Source organism: Pipistrellus hanaki, assembly GCF_964339955.1.
Source record: "Pipistrellus hanaki genome assembly, chromosome: X".
NCBI lineage: Eukaryota > Metazoa > Chordata > Mammalia > Chiroptera > Vespertilionidae > Pipistrellus > Pipistrellus hanaki.
The window spans coordinates 15,671,791-15,686,620 of NC_140524.1; the positions used below are offsets into that span (position 1 = coordinate 15,671,791).

At 42.8% G+C, this 14,830-nt stretch overlaps 1 protein-coding gene and 1 long non-coding RNA gene across 2 annotated transcripts; both read right to left on the minus strand.

Moving 5' to 3' along the window:
* Positions 1-1,715: 1,715 nt before the first annotated feature.
* On the minus strand, positions 1,716-2,670 carry LOC311615800. Its single transcript, XR_014793809.1, has 2 exons — positions 2,202-2,670; positions 1,716-1,992 (listed from the first exon to the last, which is right to left on the minus strand). It is a non-coding gene; the product is annotated as an uncharacterized lncRNA (long non-coding RNA).
* Positions 2,671-5,205: 2,535 nt separating this feature from the next.
* On the minus strand, positions 5,206-13,982 carry SLITRK2 (SLIT and NTRK like family member 2). Its single transcript, XM_084870690.1, has 3 exons — positions 13,849-13,982; positions 10,041-10,094; positions 5,206-9,533 (listed from the first exon to the last, which is right to left on the minus strand). The coding sequence occupies exon 3, from the start codon at positions 9,488-9,490 to the stop codon at positions 6,953-6,955; it is 2,538 nt and encodes an 845-aa protein (XP_084726816.1). The 5' UTR covers positions 9,491-9,533; positions 10,041-10,094; positions 13,849-13,982; the 3' UTR covers positions 5,206-6,952.
* Between the last annotated feature and the right edge of the window lie 848 nt (positions 13,983-14,830).

The following is a 14,830-nucleotide window of genomic DNA, read 5'->3' on the forward strand; positions in this document are numbered from 1 at the left end:
CAAATATAGGAAGAGAAATTAACCCAAGACATATGGCGTATTTGAATCCTGCAAAAAGAAAGTAACAGTAAAGCTAAGTCCAAATTATTGTAGTAACTGAAAGGAAAAGAGGGATAAGAGATTTTCAGGCTTGATCACCTGAATAATTGTCCCAATGCCTTGTTTTGTGAGTATCAACAACTCTCCAAAGAGTCAAGAATCATAGAGTACTAAAGTTGGATATGTCTATTGAGTTCATCCAGGTCAATGCTATTCCCAAATGGGAGAACTGAGACCCAAGGAGAGCTATGGCTTCTCACAGCTTTTAGCAGTGTAAAGATTAGAACCCCAGGTCTTAGGACTCTTCACTGTGAAACATCATCTGTAGGTTTTTATTTTGTATAAATCAGAACTTATGAGACAACCATGTTCTGACATAAATATAATTTTATATAGTTTTGAGCACAAAGAAGTTCTCCTATCTGGAAGACTTGAACAAACCAATCAAATACACAGAGCCATGGGAAAAATTAAATGATAAGTTCTGGAAGAATTCATCATTCAAGCTTGTCAGGGAGTGCATTTTTTCTCAACTCAGAATCACCCAATTCCAAAAGTCAATAACAAGGCAATCTCACAGCTCAGCAGTAAAGCTACTTTTAACTCTAGAATGAGATCATTGGGTTCAATAGACAGACTCAAGTAGCACTTAAAACTGGGCCTGTCTGCATGTAATAAACTTTGGATCTTAGCTGTGTGTTACCATAATTTTTCTGCCACCTTTATGGTGTGTGTGTGTTTCTCATAAATTCTGAAATATTTCAACTAAATGATCAGATAATCTATTATACTATGCACCAAGTCTCATTCCTTAACAAAGCCCTTTAAAATGAGACTATTTTGTGACTGCCATGTGAATAAACTGAATATAATATGCATATAACAAATTAATAATCTCAAGCGAGGATAACCTATTTGAAGTCCTCACGTTCACAACATGAATTTCAAATCATTTGTCTGTTATACATTTGTGAATGACAGGTATATTCTGCTGTTCAACCAAAAGCAAACAGCCAAAAAAGTCACTTTTCTGTAATTTTGCACAGATCTAAAAAGTGTGAGAATTTAGATAACAGCAACAAATGAACAGCCTTTCCCTGATTCTTATTTGTTTTAACTCTAAACTTTGGGAATATATTGAATAGCAATAGCATTCCATTAATGAATTCAAAATTTCTATTCTTTGTATTTGCATGTAAATTTGTCTCTTATTTTATAAAATATAAATTTATTAAATCAGTTATGCTATTAGAACTTTATGATGAAAAGTTGTTGGTTGTGGTGTGGGTGAGTGTGCATGGTGGGGGGAGTGGGAAATCAGTAGAGTTTCTAGGGAGATATCTCTATTTGAATTGTTTTTGTTGATTGCTTAGTCTGATGCTAATGAATATTTATGGAAAAGTATCAATATATTTTTAAAAGAACTAATTTTCCCCTTAATATGTAAATTATTACCTTCTTTTGTAAACATTTAAACAGTGTATATCAAGGCTAAGAGGGTGGTTCCAGTAATACTTTGTCATTAATTTCTCTTAAGATTCTAAAGATTTTTTCTATTTCAAATGTTCATTTTTAGTGAATGTTTATTCACTAAAAGCTAACTACAGTATAAAATAACAGTTTATCTAAAAAATACATTATCATTTGATCACATTCCCAATATTTCAGTTTGCCAATTAACAGCATAAACTATGACATTTATTTTTTGAAACAATGTCAATATTTGGCACAGAAGTCTATTTACACAAGGGCTTGTTTCATTTGCCATTTATTCCAATAACTTGAGAACAATTATTTGCAACTAAATCTAACAGTATTTGCACAAGTACTTTCAAGCTAACATACTGCTAAAAATCCCCAAACACATGTAATTAAATATGTTGGCATAATTACATATTTATTATAATATCTGTGACTCTATGAACTTTATAGGATATGAACACAGGAATCACTCTACCCTCTAATGCACATGTGTCAAACACAAGGCCCGCGGGCCAAATCCAGCCCGCCAGGCCTTGCAATGTGGCCCGCACCGCGCTGTCATCACTGCACTCCGCTGTCAGTTTATGACATTGTCAGTTTATGACTGTTCAGTAAACCATTCAGCCCGCGATTTAGGCTGGATTTTAGATTTTGGCCCCTTCTCTGATTGAGTTCGACACCCCTACTCTAATGAATCATAGCCACATCTGAGAGGAGACACTGCTGAGCAGAAGAGTTCTGTGTTCAATTGTGTTGAAATAGGTTGGTTACTCAGACTGTTCAAGACTGTTTTCCCACCGTTTGCTTGATAGTTCAGTTCACACAAAACTGCAACAGATTTTCAAGTATAAGCCCTTAGCAACCAAGAAACTGGTAGCACAAGCAGCATTGGCAAAACACACTCTTATTGTGCAAGCGGGCTCTGTTTTAAGCAAAGTTAATATTGAAAATCCAGATATACAAAACTTAAATTAAGGAGTGACTGATTATTTGTATTATAAAATGGGTTTCTGCTTTATAAAAATTTACAAGTTTCCTCTAAATGACAGCTCCCTTAATGCATTTAAAATACAATTTGATTTATAAAATGTCAATTTACATGTGACTTTTTCATAACAATAGTGAGAAGCAAAGTACATCTATATACAGTACTTAATTTTCTCTTTCAAGATTTAGATAAGTGCCTTTGTATTGTATTAGTAAAAGACACTTAAGCCAAAATGTTATCTTCTAAGCCACTGATACATAATGTAAATATTGACTCTAAAACATGGATATTCCAGAAATTTTGATTAGGTTTATAATTTTGTATTTATATTTTTGAGATTCATCTTTATAATGGAGATCTTTAGATAGCACATGTATATAGCTATCTTCAGGCCACAATATTCGGTTCTGTTGTTTCTGCAGAAATTTGTTTTATTTTATTTTAGTGTTTTTTTGTTTTTTGTTTTTTTCCTTTTTAGCCTTATAACTCTCAAGAGATGTTAATGGTAGTTACCATGTAGCTGGTTTATTTATGATGTAACTGTTTATTTTTCATTGCACAGAATCACCTTTAAAATATGCAACTTCCTGCATTTCAATACTGTTCTCACTGTTTAATAAGAGTGATTGCCATTCATATCCTTTATTAGCACTAATCTCATTACAGGGGATGGGAGTGATGGGGTGAGACAGAGATCCTGTTTACTGTATATCTGTACCCCCTCAGCAAGCAGCATAGAACCTGGCACCTAAGAAGCAAGCACTTAATAAATATTCGTTGAATGAATGAATAAATGACTGGATTAGAATTGTCTGGAAGGCTTTCTTCACTTTAGCATGCAATCCGGTATGTTTCTGGAATGTTTAAAGTCAAAATGAATTTCCAGAATCTTAAAAATCACAAAACTCGCCCTAGCTAGTTTGGCTCAGTGGGTAGAACATCAGCCTGCAGACTGAAGGGTCCCAAGTTCAATTCTGGTCAAGGGTACATGCCCTGGTTGTCAGATGGGTCCCCAGTAGGGGGCTTGCAAGAGCCAGTTGTTGATGAATGATTATCTCTTATCATTGATGTTTCTATCTCTCTCTTCCCTCTTCCTTCCTCTCTGAAATCAATAAAAATATTTTTTTAAATCACAAAATTTTCTTTCGTTCCTTATAGACTTTAGTAAAATCCATAAAACATAGAGTCTTTGTTGATGTAGAAATACTTAGAAAATTAAATCATCTTAGAAGTCAGAGGACAAAGCAGAGGGAATTGAAGGGTCATTTCCTTACTCACCAACTGCTTGAGTGAACTAACAAGGCACACAGATTGACCAAAGTACAGAACCAAATTAGAGTCTTGGCAATTGTGTCCAGACTGAGAAGACATACTTTCCAGTGTTTGAATACAAACTTAGCCACAGGTATATTCAGAAACAGTGAAAGCAATGAATTAAGAGCTAGAAGCAAAGGGATTTACCATGTGCCATTTGTAAGGCCAGACACATAGATCTGTTCCAGGCAGAGCCAGGGGAGATCACATTCTATTGGCTGGAACCATTTCACTTTGCTGATGTTCATACCCATTACAAGCTGCATGTGAAGTAAAAGTGAAATCGCAAAATCCAGCTGTACAATATCAAAATGAAAATCCTAAAGTAAGATGTTTGAAAACCCTTGAGTGGATAAAGGAAAACAAGATAATCAGTGCAGTATGTTAATAAATTAATAAACATGAAGTGTTTGTGATTACATTAGAAAATTCAGCTTCAAAGTATATGATGTATTATGCCTTTAAATAAAATAGTCTGGGCCAAATACGAATGATTTCATCTTAAAACTAATATAAATAAAGCACAGATCTAAAAAGTGTGAGAATCTAGAATTAAACCATAATTATTAAGAGAGTTTATAAATCTGAATTCTTCCAGGAGGCCTTTTTAAAATCATGTGACTAAATGGATATTAAACTATCTTTATTTAAAATTAATGAATTTGTTTTTCTATGAATAATGGGATTTTACAGTAATGACTTTACTTTCAGGATAATAAAAACAAATGCTGAAGTAGAATCATACATCAGTAGTTCTAGTCATATCATTTAAATCTAAAAACTATCTTAATGGAATACATATACTAATTTGCATTCACAATCATTTCCCAAATTACCTACATCTGTATTCTGTATTTATCTTTGTACCAAATGAAAGCAGTAACAAGAGGATTTTTGCAACTCTTTTATATATAAACACTTCACTCAAAGAAGAGTGGTTTCCAGGAGATGTCTCAAAGTTCAACTAGCTTCTGTGAAATGTAAAATCTCTGTACATTAACTTTCTCTTAGGTCATTTCAGCCCACCATTTTCAATTTCTATCTAATGGATTTAAATGGGAATTATGATCTCTAATCAAAGAATGAACGTGTTAGCTTGTCACTGTAGATATGTAGAAGTTCCAGGTTGTTAGAGGCATTGTTTTTCCTGAATGCCCTATCTATCTATCTATCTATCTATCTATCCAATTACCTTCTATTGTTTAAAAACTATTTTGCACCAGTCATTATTAATCCAAATAATTTGTATTTAAGTAATTTCTAATTGAAAGCCTATTACATGAATTGTTTATAGTGACAGACAATATACTAATAGTCATTTTAAAGCTTTAAAAGTAAATTATTAGGTTCCACTTCAATCTTCCTGGGATAATAAAGGATTATTATGTGCAGTAACCTATTTATGAAAAGGAAACAGTGTGCTTCTTTCAGACTCCATCAATTGCTTTAATAAGGATTTGAAAAGCTGGACTACTTTATATGCAGCTCACTATCCCAGTTGCATAAGGATTTACAAGAGACAAAACAAAACTATTTTTGTTGCAAAGAAGGGCTGTTTGTTTAAATTACACAATAATGTTTGCATCTAAAATTATTTACAGGCTAATAAGGCTTCATAAATGTTTTATATACTTGGTTAGTTAAAAATCACTTTAATGCTAAAATCAAAACAAAAGACTTGCTCAAACCCATAAAGAAAAAATCCAGTAACACATGCCTAAAAAAGGCAGAAGAAACAAAGATGTTCACTTTCTTGGCTTAGGTACTTATTAATATATTTGGAGGTGCAAATAGTACATGATTTGATAGCACCCGGTCTATGCTTCAATGAACTCAAGAGGAAAACACTGCTTTCTCTGAACATGTGAAAATTGAGAAGAATTCCAAGTCCAATTTTTAATTCTAAAGAAAAGTAATGCTTACATTTGTCTCTGCTGCCTTGAATTTATAGAGAATTTACTTGGGAAGTTTTAATCTCACCTTTGAAGTCTTCCTTCTAGGTATTTAATGGCTCATATGTCTTTATTAAATGAGGTGTGTGGCGGCCTCTACTGGTGTATGTTTACAGAAAATGTTTCAATAGGCAGAAAAAATATTAATTTCAATTGAAAAGTTAGAAATACAGGCTCTATCATTGAAATATACAAAAATATCTAATTGAAAGCAGAAAAAATATATCACACGTTGTGTAATGTATTCTTAATTAGGAAAATAATCTAAAACACTGACCATGTTAATGTAAAATAATGATTTACAGATTGTTCAATTCACTCTGATATTGGGTTAAATACATTTTATTAATGAATTACTAATCCAGACTGAGGCAGTTTGTTACCTCTAGTCCACTGTTAAATTCCCTTAGTTGACTTAAATAAAATCACTTAGAACAAACCCAGTGGAAAGGAAATATTTTACAGTTAAATCTATAAAGTCCTAGAACTAGAATCATTTGATGACAAGCTGGTTTCTATAACTCAAGCAAACTGTACATTGACTTAATATAGCTGACATTTTAATCTATTTTACAGTATTCTAATTTCAAAAATACAACACATTAAAATATGTTCAGCTCATCAAAGCTAAAAGCAACATATAAGTAATGTACTTAAAGTGCAAAGGCACTTTAACACAAAGAAGTGAGGCCTATTGGCTATACTTGGTAACTAAAGGTGGAAATACCATATATCATTATTTACAGAAGAATTTATAGACTTAAAAGATCTTTGGAGATCTTCTACAAAATACACTAAGTAGCTAATTTCATTTGAAAAGCTTGCTTACTTTTTCTTCATTTACTATAGTCTCCTCTTCCCATCCCCCACTGGAAAAAATCAAAGAGAAACAAAACCATAAACAAAATATATGAAAAAATGCATTGTAGAAACATTCATGTTCAATGATGATTCCTAAGAAGAGAAAGAAAGAGGGGAGGGGGACAGCAGTAAGAGAGAAATAATTTAAAGGAAAGCTTGAAAAAGCAGTATCATTGCTTCACCCCACCCCCCACACATTTTCAAAGTCCCCCACTGACAATGGGAAAAGGGAAAACACAATGGGAAAACAAATGCCCAGCTTCCAACAGTTTGGAGTAACATTCTTTGATGCCTTCGGGTAATAAATGATTTCCCTTCACAGCTGACTAATTGCAGTTTGTTTTTCCAGAACTTCGAGGTAGTCTGGTTCTGATTGTGGCTTAGCTTGCAGTAAAGGGTGGTCAGGTTTTGACTGCCCCACAAAGCATTTCCTGGGAGTTCCATATAAAACGGTTTTATTGATTCTGTCTTGGTTTTGGCGTCGAGATTCATATGCAGGGGCGAACTGCCTTTTAGGTAAGGTACAAAAGTTATAGTGGACTAGTCCTGCACTGGGGAGTTCCTTGACTCGCTCAGCAATATTCTGATACAGCAGCTCAGGCTCCCTCGGTGTGGCCTGCTTCTCTAGCAAATCAGTGGCACTTATAGTGTAAGCAACAGTGGCTGGCTCATCTTTTTTCTCTTCCAGGTTGCTGTAGCTGAATTCTTGCAGGTTTCGGTAATAGGCCACTGGGTCCCCTTCCTTCTGCATGTAGATGGGGTTTTGGCACATCTGCCCCACAGGCGGGGGGATATAATTATAGACATGGCCATCTGTCTTATCTTGAGTCTCACTGTTGTAAGACCCATACTGTAACTGAAAGGAACTTACGTCTAAGTTGTTTGTATTCCTCGGAACACTTGGCACCCCTTTTCGGCGTTTCAGGACAAAGACGAATAAGCCAGCCCCAAAACAGACAGATAAAATAAAGACAACAAGCAATCCTAAGATTAAGACAGAAAGTGGGACTTCAGTGTGTAGTTCAGGATAGGAGCTGGGAGACACACTAAGTGACCGAGGTGTGTTTGTATTGTGATTCATTGACAGAATAGTTCCGTCTGACAAGTTGGGACTGTCTGGACAGATGGCCTCCCGCCCCAGAAACTTCAGAATCTCCCCTGCATGCTTCGCAGGAGACTCACAGGTCACCTCATTGATGATGACAGGGGAATTGGCATGCTCCGTCCAGTCCTTTAACCCCATGATATCACAGGTGCAGTCCCACGGGTTCTCTTGCAGATCTATCTGGATAAAAGCTGGAAGCTGATCCAGAACCCCTTTCACAGGCAGGTGAGAAAAATGGTTGTTTCTCAGATTCAGCCTGGTGAGGGCGGTGCCCCCAAATATGTTATCAGGCAAGGACCTCAGCAAGTTGTTATTCAGAAACAGTAGCTGCAGGTTAATCAAAGCATCAAAGGTTAGCGGCTTAATTTCCTTAATGACATTATACTCTAAATAGAGATACTGCAAGCTGTGCAGTCCATCAAACATAGAAGGATACAGCACTTCAAGGTAATTGCCGTTTAGATAGAGTCTGCGTAAACTGGTCAAGTTTGTGAAAGCACCTTCCTGAATGACTGCAATCCTGTTGTTGCCTAAATGTAACAAATCCAAAGAACTATAGTCTAAGAGGTCATTCTTATAGACAGTTTGAAGATAGTTCCCTGTTAGGTAGAGTTTCTTTGGACTGGTAGGTTTGGGCTGCAGGTCGGATATATTAGTGAACTTCCTTTCTTGGCAGTTGACATTTAAGCCATTGTCCGAGCTCTGAGAGGTGCACACACAGCTACTGGGGCAGGTGAGGGGCACCGGGGACTTGGTCTGGTACACCATGATCGGCCCAAAGCTCTGCCGTTCCTTCGAAACAGTGACCCGGGGCGTTGGACGGTTTCTCGTTTTGGGTGGTCTGCTGGCTTTTGGAGCCCTGGTTGGGTTGAGAGCAGGATTCATTGTAGGCGACAGCCTTTGGATGTGCGTGTCCGCGTGGCCGCCCCTCTGACTGGAGTCACCCGAATTTTTTCTGGGACAGAGGTCTTGCCTGGTCAGTTGGGTCACATCTTTCCCGTGCAACCGAAAGGGAGTCTCGCAGACGATCTCTCCCACAAACACAGTTATGGTGTCCAGCCAAGCCTTGAGAGGAAGTAAGTCACAAGTGCAGTTCCACGGGTTTTCCTCCAGCTGAATCTCCATGATCCCTCCGATATGTTCAAGGACACCGGCAAAAGGCATCACTTTCAGCCTGTTTCCTCTCAGGTCTAAGTGGGTCAGCAGGACAAACCGGAACACATTGCTGGGCAGGGACAGCAAAAGGTTGTCATTCAGTATGAGCACTTTGAGCTTATTCAGTTTGCTGAATGCCCCCGCTTCGATGGCACTGATGTAATTATAGTCAGCCTGGAGGTACTCAAGGCTTTCCAGGCCCAGGAAAGTGTCCTCCCTCAGCACCTCGAGCTTGTTGTTGTTGAGGTGTAGCCTCTTGAGTGTTTTCAGGCCACTGAAGGCTCCAGTTCGGATCTCCTGCAGCCCGTTGTTCCCCAGGTGGAGAGTCACTGCGTTGGAGTAATTGACAAACTCGTTCGGGTACAGTCTTGTCAGGAGGTTTCCATTGAGGAAAAGCTGGTAGATTCTATACTGGGGAGGCTGGAGCAGGCTGACGGTAGTAAATCCTTTGTTTTCGCAGTTAATATTCAGAACGTTTTCCTTCTCTTCGCACAGGCAGCGGATCTTGCAAATGTCTTTGGCAGTTTTGCGACTCTCTGTCTGGAAGAACCCGGCCACCGTTAACACACTGAGGAACCAAACGCTGCTCAGCATCTTTAGGCACCTTGGGTGTCAGCTCAGGTACCTACAGGCAAACCTTGGGGCGGGGGGAGCAGGAGAGAGCAGGGTTCAGGAAGAAAGAAACAAGGAATCCTGATTAAAATGGCAAAACGGGGGGCAGGATGGGAGGAAGGGAAGGAGAGTCCAGGGAGTGGACCGCATGGCATAATGAAATCACTGCGTTTTTCAAAGCGCTTTCTTTTTCTCCAGGCCTCCCCTCCTGTGCTGTGCTCCCTCCACCCCCACCCCCAGCACACCCACACACGCATCCTCCAACACACGTGCTTGCACCTGATTTCCCTGCGGGTTTCAGTTAGCCCTGGAGTTATTAGTAACGGAGTTATCCTACAAAATCCACCCCACCTCCTCCTCCCCTGGGGGCATATTTAAGAGAATGGGCTCCGAGCAGAAATTGCTTTACTTTTTTTTTTTTTTTTTTTTTTTTTTTTAGCTGCGCAAAAAGGGGGTTGGAAAATCTGGGGACTGGCAAGGGGAGAGGGGGAGGAGAGCAGAGCAAAGATAGCGTGGCGTGGGGGTTACTCACACATCAGGAGAAGACGGGACTCCTCTCCTCTGCAGTCCGCCAGTAGTTTAGCATCTTCAGGAAAAGAGGGAGAGCAAGGTAAAAGGAGGCGCCGCTTCCAGGGAGGGAGGGAGGGGGGAACGGGGTGCCCTGCTTTCTGTTGGTTGACTCAATTTGGCCGGGGGTGGATGAGGGAGGGTGAGCAGAAATAAGAAATCTGGCAGCAGGAGAGGAAGAGGAGGGTTGGGGTGCAGGGAAGCTGAGCCGGATCCGACCCGGGGCGCGCTTGCGTAGGGGTGGTGGGGAGCCCGCCGGGTTGGCGGCGGGGACAGCCCAGCCTAGGTGCGCGCTTCCAATCCGGTGGCAGCCGCAGCGGTGCGCTTAGCAGTTTGAATTTGAGAGGCTTTGCAGGCTCCCTGGGACAGGGCTAGGGTGACGTCACGGGGGGAGGGGGCAGGGGACGGGGGAAGGATCTAGAGCGCGCTCTGGGGGAGGGAGGGGCGAATGCTTCTCTTCTCAGCTAATGGTTTTGCAAAGCTCAAACCAGGGTTGCGTCAGTTTATCCTGAACTACTCCACCTCCAACCCGCGGGCTGCTAGCAGTTAACCAGGCTCCTGGAGAGGGGCTCTCCAGCAGGAGCACACTGAGGGACGGAGCCTCCTAGGGGTTTGCTCCACTTGCCCCTCCCTCGTGGCCACTCCAGGGGCTCTCATTCCAGATGTCCGATCAGGAGTCTGTCTCTCTCCACTACCCCGCTCCCCTTGTGTGTAGATGTGCCTCTTTTGCTCCAGGATTGGGGCCCGCCTGCCAGCCTCCTAGCTCAGATGCTCTTGGTGCGAGGGTGGGGTGTGTGCATGCAGCAGTGTGTCTGTGTAGGAGGATGAGGAGTTCTCCCAAGGAGTGTAAGCTTTACATACAGAGCTTTGTTTCTGTGCTTAAAGAATCACCTTCAGGGTCGTGACTGGCTAAATATTTGCCTGGATTCAGAAAGCCAACTCAACACTAGCTTATGGTCTGAGATAAACAACAAAACCCTTCTCCTCCGGGGGTTTACACTTAGTCAAATAATGAAGTTTAAATGTGTGTGTGTGTGTGTGTGTGTGTGTGTGTGTGTGTTTCCCAAAAGAGAGAGAAGAAGAATGGGTGTTAGAAAGACACTGCCAGGCTGAGCCTCAGCTAGGAGTGGGAGACCCCAGAAGGTTGCCTAAGCCCTCCAGGCTGTAGGCAGGGGCAAGGGAGCTAGGAGAACAGAAGACAACAATGCAGGAAGATTGGCCCCTGAGAAAGAGAGGCTTGATGATGGAGTCCTGCCTGACACCCAGGAGACCTGGCTTCTAATCTAGCTCTTTTGCAAGGTATGTCACTTATTTCTAAATCTTCCAGTTCCCCATTGGCAAAAGGGGTGGACTGTATGGGCCCTTCCAGCTCTGGCATTCAATGCAATTCAGATAACCTTTCCATAGCATTACTAATGGCCAGGCATTGGGTTTTGCCTTCATCATCTCATTTCTTCTTTGTTATTTTAAGGTTCCCTGAACTCAGGAGTCCTCCATGGAAGTCAGTCCATTTGCAACATGTGAATGTTTGTTGTTATCAGGAATTGCCAAGGGCGCTCTCTCTCTCTCTCTCTCTCTCTCTCTCTCTCTCTCTCTCTCTCTCTCAAGGGAAAAAAAGAAGGAATGAAAGAAAGTGGATAACGGAATTGACCAAGTCATGTGCCTGTCCCACAAAGCATTTCCCTGTGTCTTCAGTCCCAACTTGCTGCAGAGGGAGTCAACACAGGGTGACATTGCTGGGCCAAATTCCGGAGAGATGATCACATAAGTAAACCAAGCCATCTGAGAAGGGAGCGTTCCCCACATCTCCCCTCTTTCTTCCCTATTAAGCTCAGAACCTAGAATTGTTCTGCTTAAGCTCTTCCTCCCCAAGAAGGGCTCCAGGACAGTTTATAAGCTAAGGCAACCTGTAGCTCGGTAGTTCTGTCAGTCACCTTGGGAATTTTTCTAGGGCTTTTTCCTTTTCTCCTCCTTTTCCTTAGGGGAAGAGCTTTGAAGCACATATCATAATCCTCCTCACCATTCTGTAATTCTTGGTCTTGGGCAAGATCCTTTCCTTCTTGGGGCCTCAAATTGCCCTTCTCTGTGAAAAAGGACGACATTGAGAAGAGTTGTCCTCGAAGGGGGAAGGGGCCTCACACTCGACTGCAATTGCATCATTAGATGCAAACAGAGCAATGCAGTGCGACCATGATTAAGCATCCTTTCACAACCAAGGGGCATTTGTTTCTACGTATTTCCAAAGATCAGATATACATAGTTCCTAGAGAGATATGGTGTACTCATTCGCCATTCATTTAACAAACATGTATTAATTAGGTTAATATTTCATTGAAGCAGAAGCCAGCATGAGCGTTGGACAAAAAAAATCTTTGAAATCAGAGTCATTTTATAGATGAGGATATTCCTCAACCAGGGAAAATGCTGACTTGCCTAAAGTACAAGCATCTATAAAATTAGAAACAGAACCCAGGAATTCTAAATCCCAGTCCAACAGCTTGCCAAAAAAGCTCACCGCTGCTTAAGTGAATCAGAGAACTACCTAAATTTAAATGCCGGTGGTGGTGTTTTACCTAAATGTGTTCTTTTTTTATAAAATTGTATTTGAAATATTAAATATTAGTTTTAGTTCTCAAATACAGTAACTTCCTTCAAGGCATCGATGATAATGTCAATGCTTCTTGAAAACACTCTTTTCATAGGAATTTCAGAGAGAGGAGTGTGTAAATAGATTGGGGGAGCTGGGGACACTAGAAATTCTTGATAAACACTAGCTGCTGGGAAGGACACGGAGGACCCCGAGGTATTGTGCAGATTTTCCTTCCATGGACCCTCTTACCACTCATCCCTCTCCTGCCTGTCCCTGAGCCTCCCCAGCCGCTTTCCCAAACATAGATATGGATACCAAATTATCCACAACCCCGATAAAGCACTTTAAGTAAGTTTCATTGGGCCCCTTGTCTCAGGGAAGAAGGACCTCAGTACCCCGCTAGGTAAAGCGAGCTTTAAGGCGGTGGTGAGGTGATCTGGGAGCCCTAGAGAGGCAGAGGCGGACACTAAAATAAGGCAAAGGCTCCCTCTCCTCCCTCAGGCGAGGGAGGCAGAAACTGGGACTCCGTGGCCTCAGTCTCGCTCTCATGTAGCCAAGTAGTCTGGCACAGGTCAGCAATGCTTCCAGAGGGTGCGGGAGGTGCGGAGGGTGTGCAACCCACGTCCACCCTGCTGCTGGCCAGGCCACCGGGGGCTAAAGAGGAGGCGTCCCTAAGCCTGCAGTGGTGTGTGGGGAGATCCAAGTGTCTGCCCACGGCCTCCTTTCCCTCCCTTCCCACCAGCCCCATCCTCAACAAACACCATTTCCCAGGGACTCTTCAGGGCGACCTGGGGGACTAGGTATGTATCGCATCGCCCAGCCACGGGGCCTGGACCACTAGCGCATTCCTACCTGCTCCCCCCAGATGCCAGATGCCGGGCTTGGGGCCCTTTGCCGCGAAGGCCACCCGCACTTTCCGTGCTTTGGGACCTGCCCCGGCTCGCGGGCCACCCGCAGCAGCGGCGATGTCCCAAGCCTGACCACGCCCGCATGAACGGGTCCGGGAGTCAAACGGCCCCGGTAGGGCTGGGAGGTGAGGGCGGCCTCAGCGCTAAGTCGCAGGCGGCAGGCGCTCCGTCCTCCCACGCCGTTGCCTCCGCTAGGGGAAGCAGCCACGAAGGGGGCAGGGGATCCATCCGAGCCCGCTAGCCTACCCGGGGCCCCGACGTCCCCCACAACTTACCCAGCGAGCGCGCCTCCGGGGGAGGCGCCCACAGCATCTGCGACCGGGGAAGGCGCGGGAGCCGACACAGCCTGGGACCGGCGCGGCCAGCGAGAGAGGGCAAAGCTGCGAGCGCCAGCGGCGCCCCCCGGGCAGGCAGATTCCCACTGGAGCGGCTCGCCGTGGGGCAGGGCTTCCAGCAGGAAAGAGGGAGGGAGCTGAGGGGGAGGAGTGAAGCAGAGCCGGAGGGAGCGGGAGGAGGAAGAGGGAGGAAGGGACCGTGGCCCCTCTCCCACTGATCAATCACTCTGCAGATCAAAAGTCCCCGCTGTGCACCCCGGAGGAGGTGGGGAGGAGATGAACCAGCCCCCAGAGGAGCTGCTGCTCCATTTATCTGACAAGCCCAAAGGAGCGCTGTTCATGCCTCTCTCTCGGCCCCTTGCACCTGGAATTCTGCCCAGTCCTTGCAGCTTCTACCATGGGCTGCAGTTCAGATTCAGTCAAGGGAAATAAGGATGGCACTAGGTCGGTACAAAAGCCAAGGGGAGAATAAGACCACTGGGAGGAAGTTGTGACAAGTGCACCTGCCCTCTGGGCGGGCTGCCTATTCTAACCAGTAGGAGCCCAATTATTGGAGGTTGCAGGCAGATATTTAAAGACCTCTTTGGAGGACGGTAAACAAGGAATTTCCATAGAATGTGCTGCTGAGCTAGACTTATGCCAATGTGTTAACAAAAGTCGACCCTTAGCATTATTCCAGTCCCTGTTTTGATTCCTTTTTCTTCTTTATGACATGGCCTGGATCTGTTATACTTTTGGCCATCTTTCCTTCCTGATTCTCCTTTCTTTTTCCACTTAAAGTAGACTCCGTGGTTGTGACTCAAGGAAGACTTTCAGCGAAATAATCAGTGTAGTTCAAGAGGTAGGAGTGCTTTTTGCCAAGATTAGTGTAGTTCCCTTCAAGACATATCTTTCCCAGGGCCTCTCTTCAATCCTCCCAGGA

Bases quoted from the DNA above. Each gene is read 5' to 3' on its own strand.
- SLITRK2 (XM_084870690.1), bottom strand. From the start codon at position 9,490: ATGCTGAGCAGCGTTTGGTTCCTCAGTGTGTTAACGGTGGCCGGGTTC.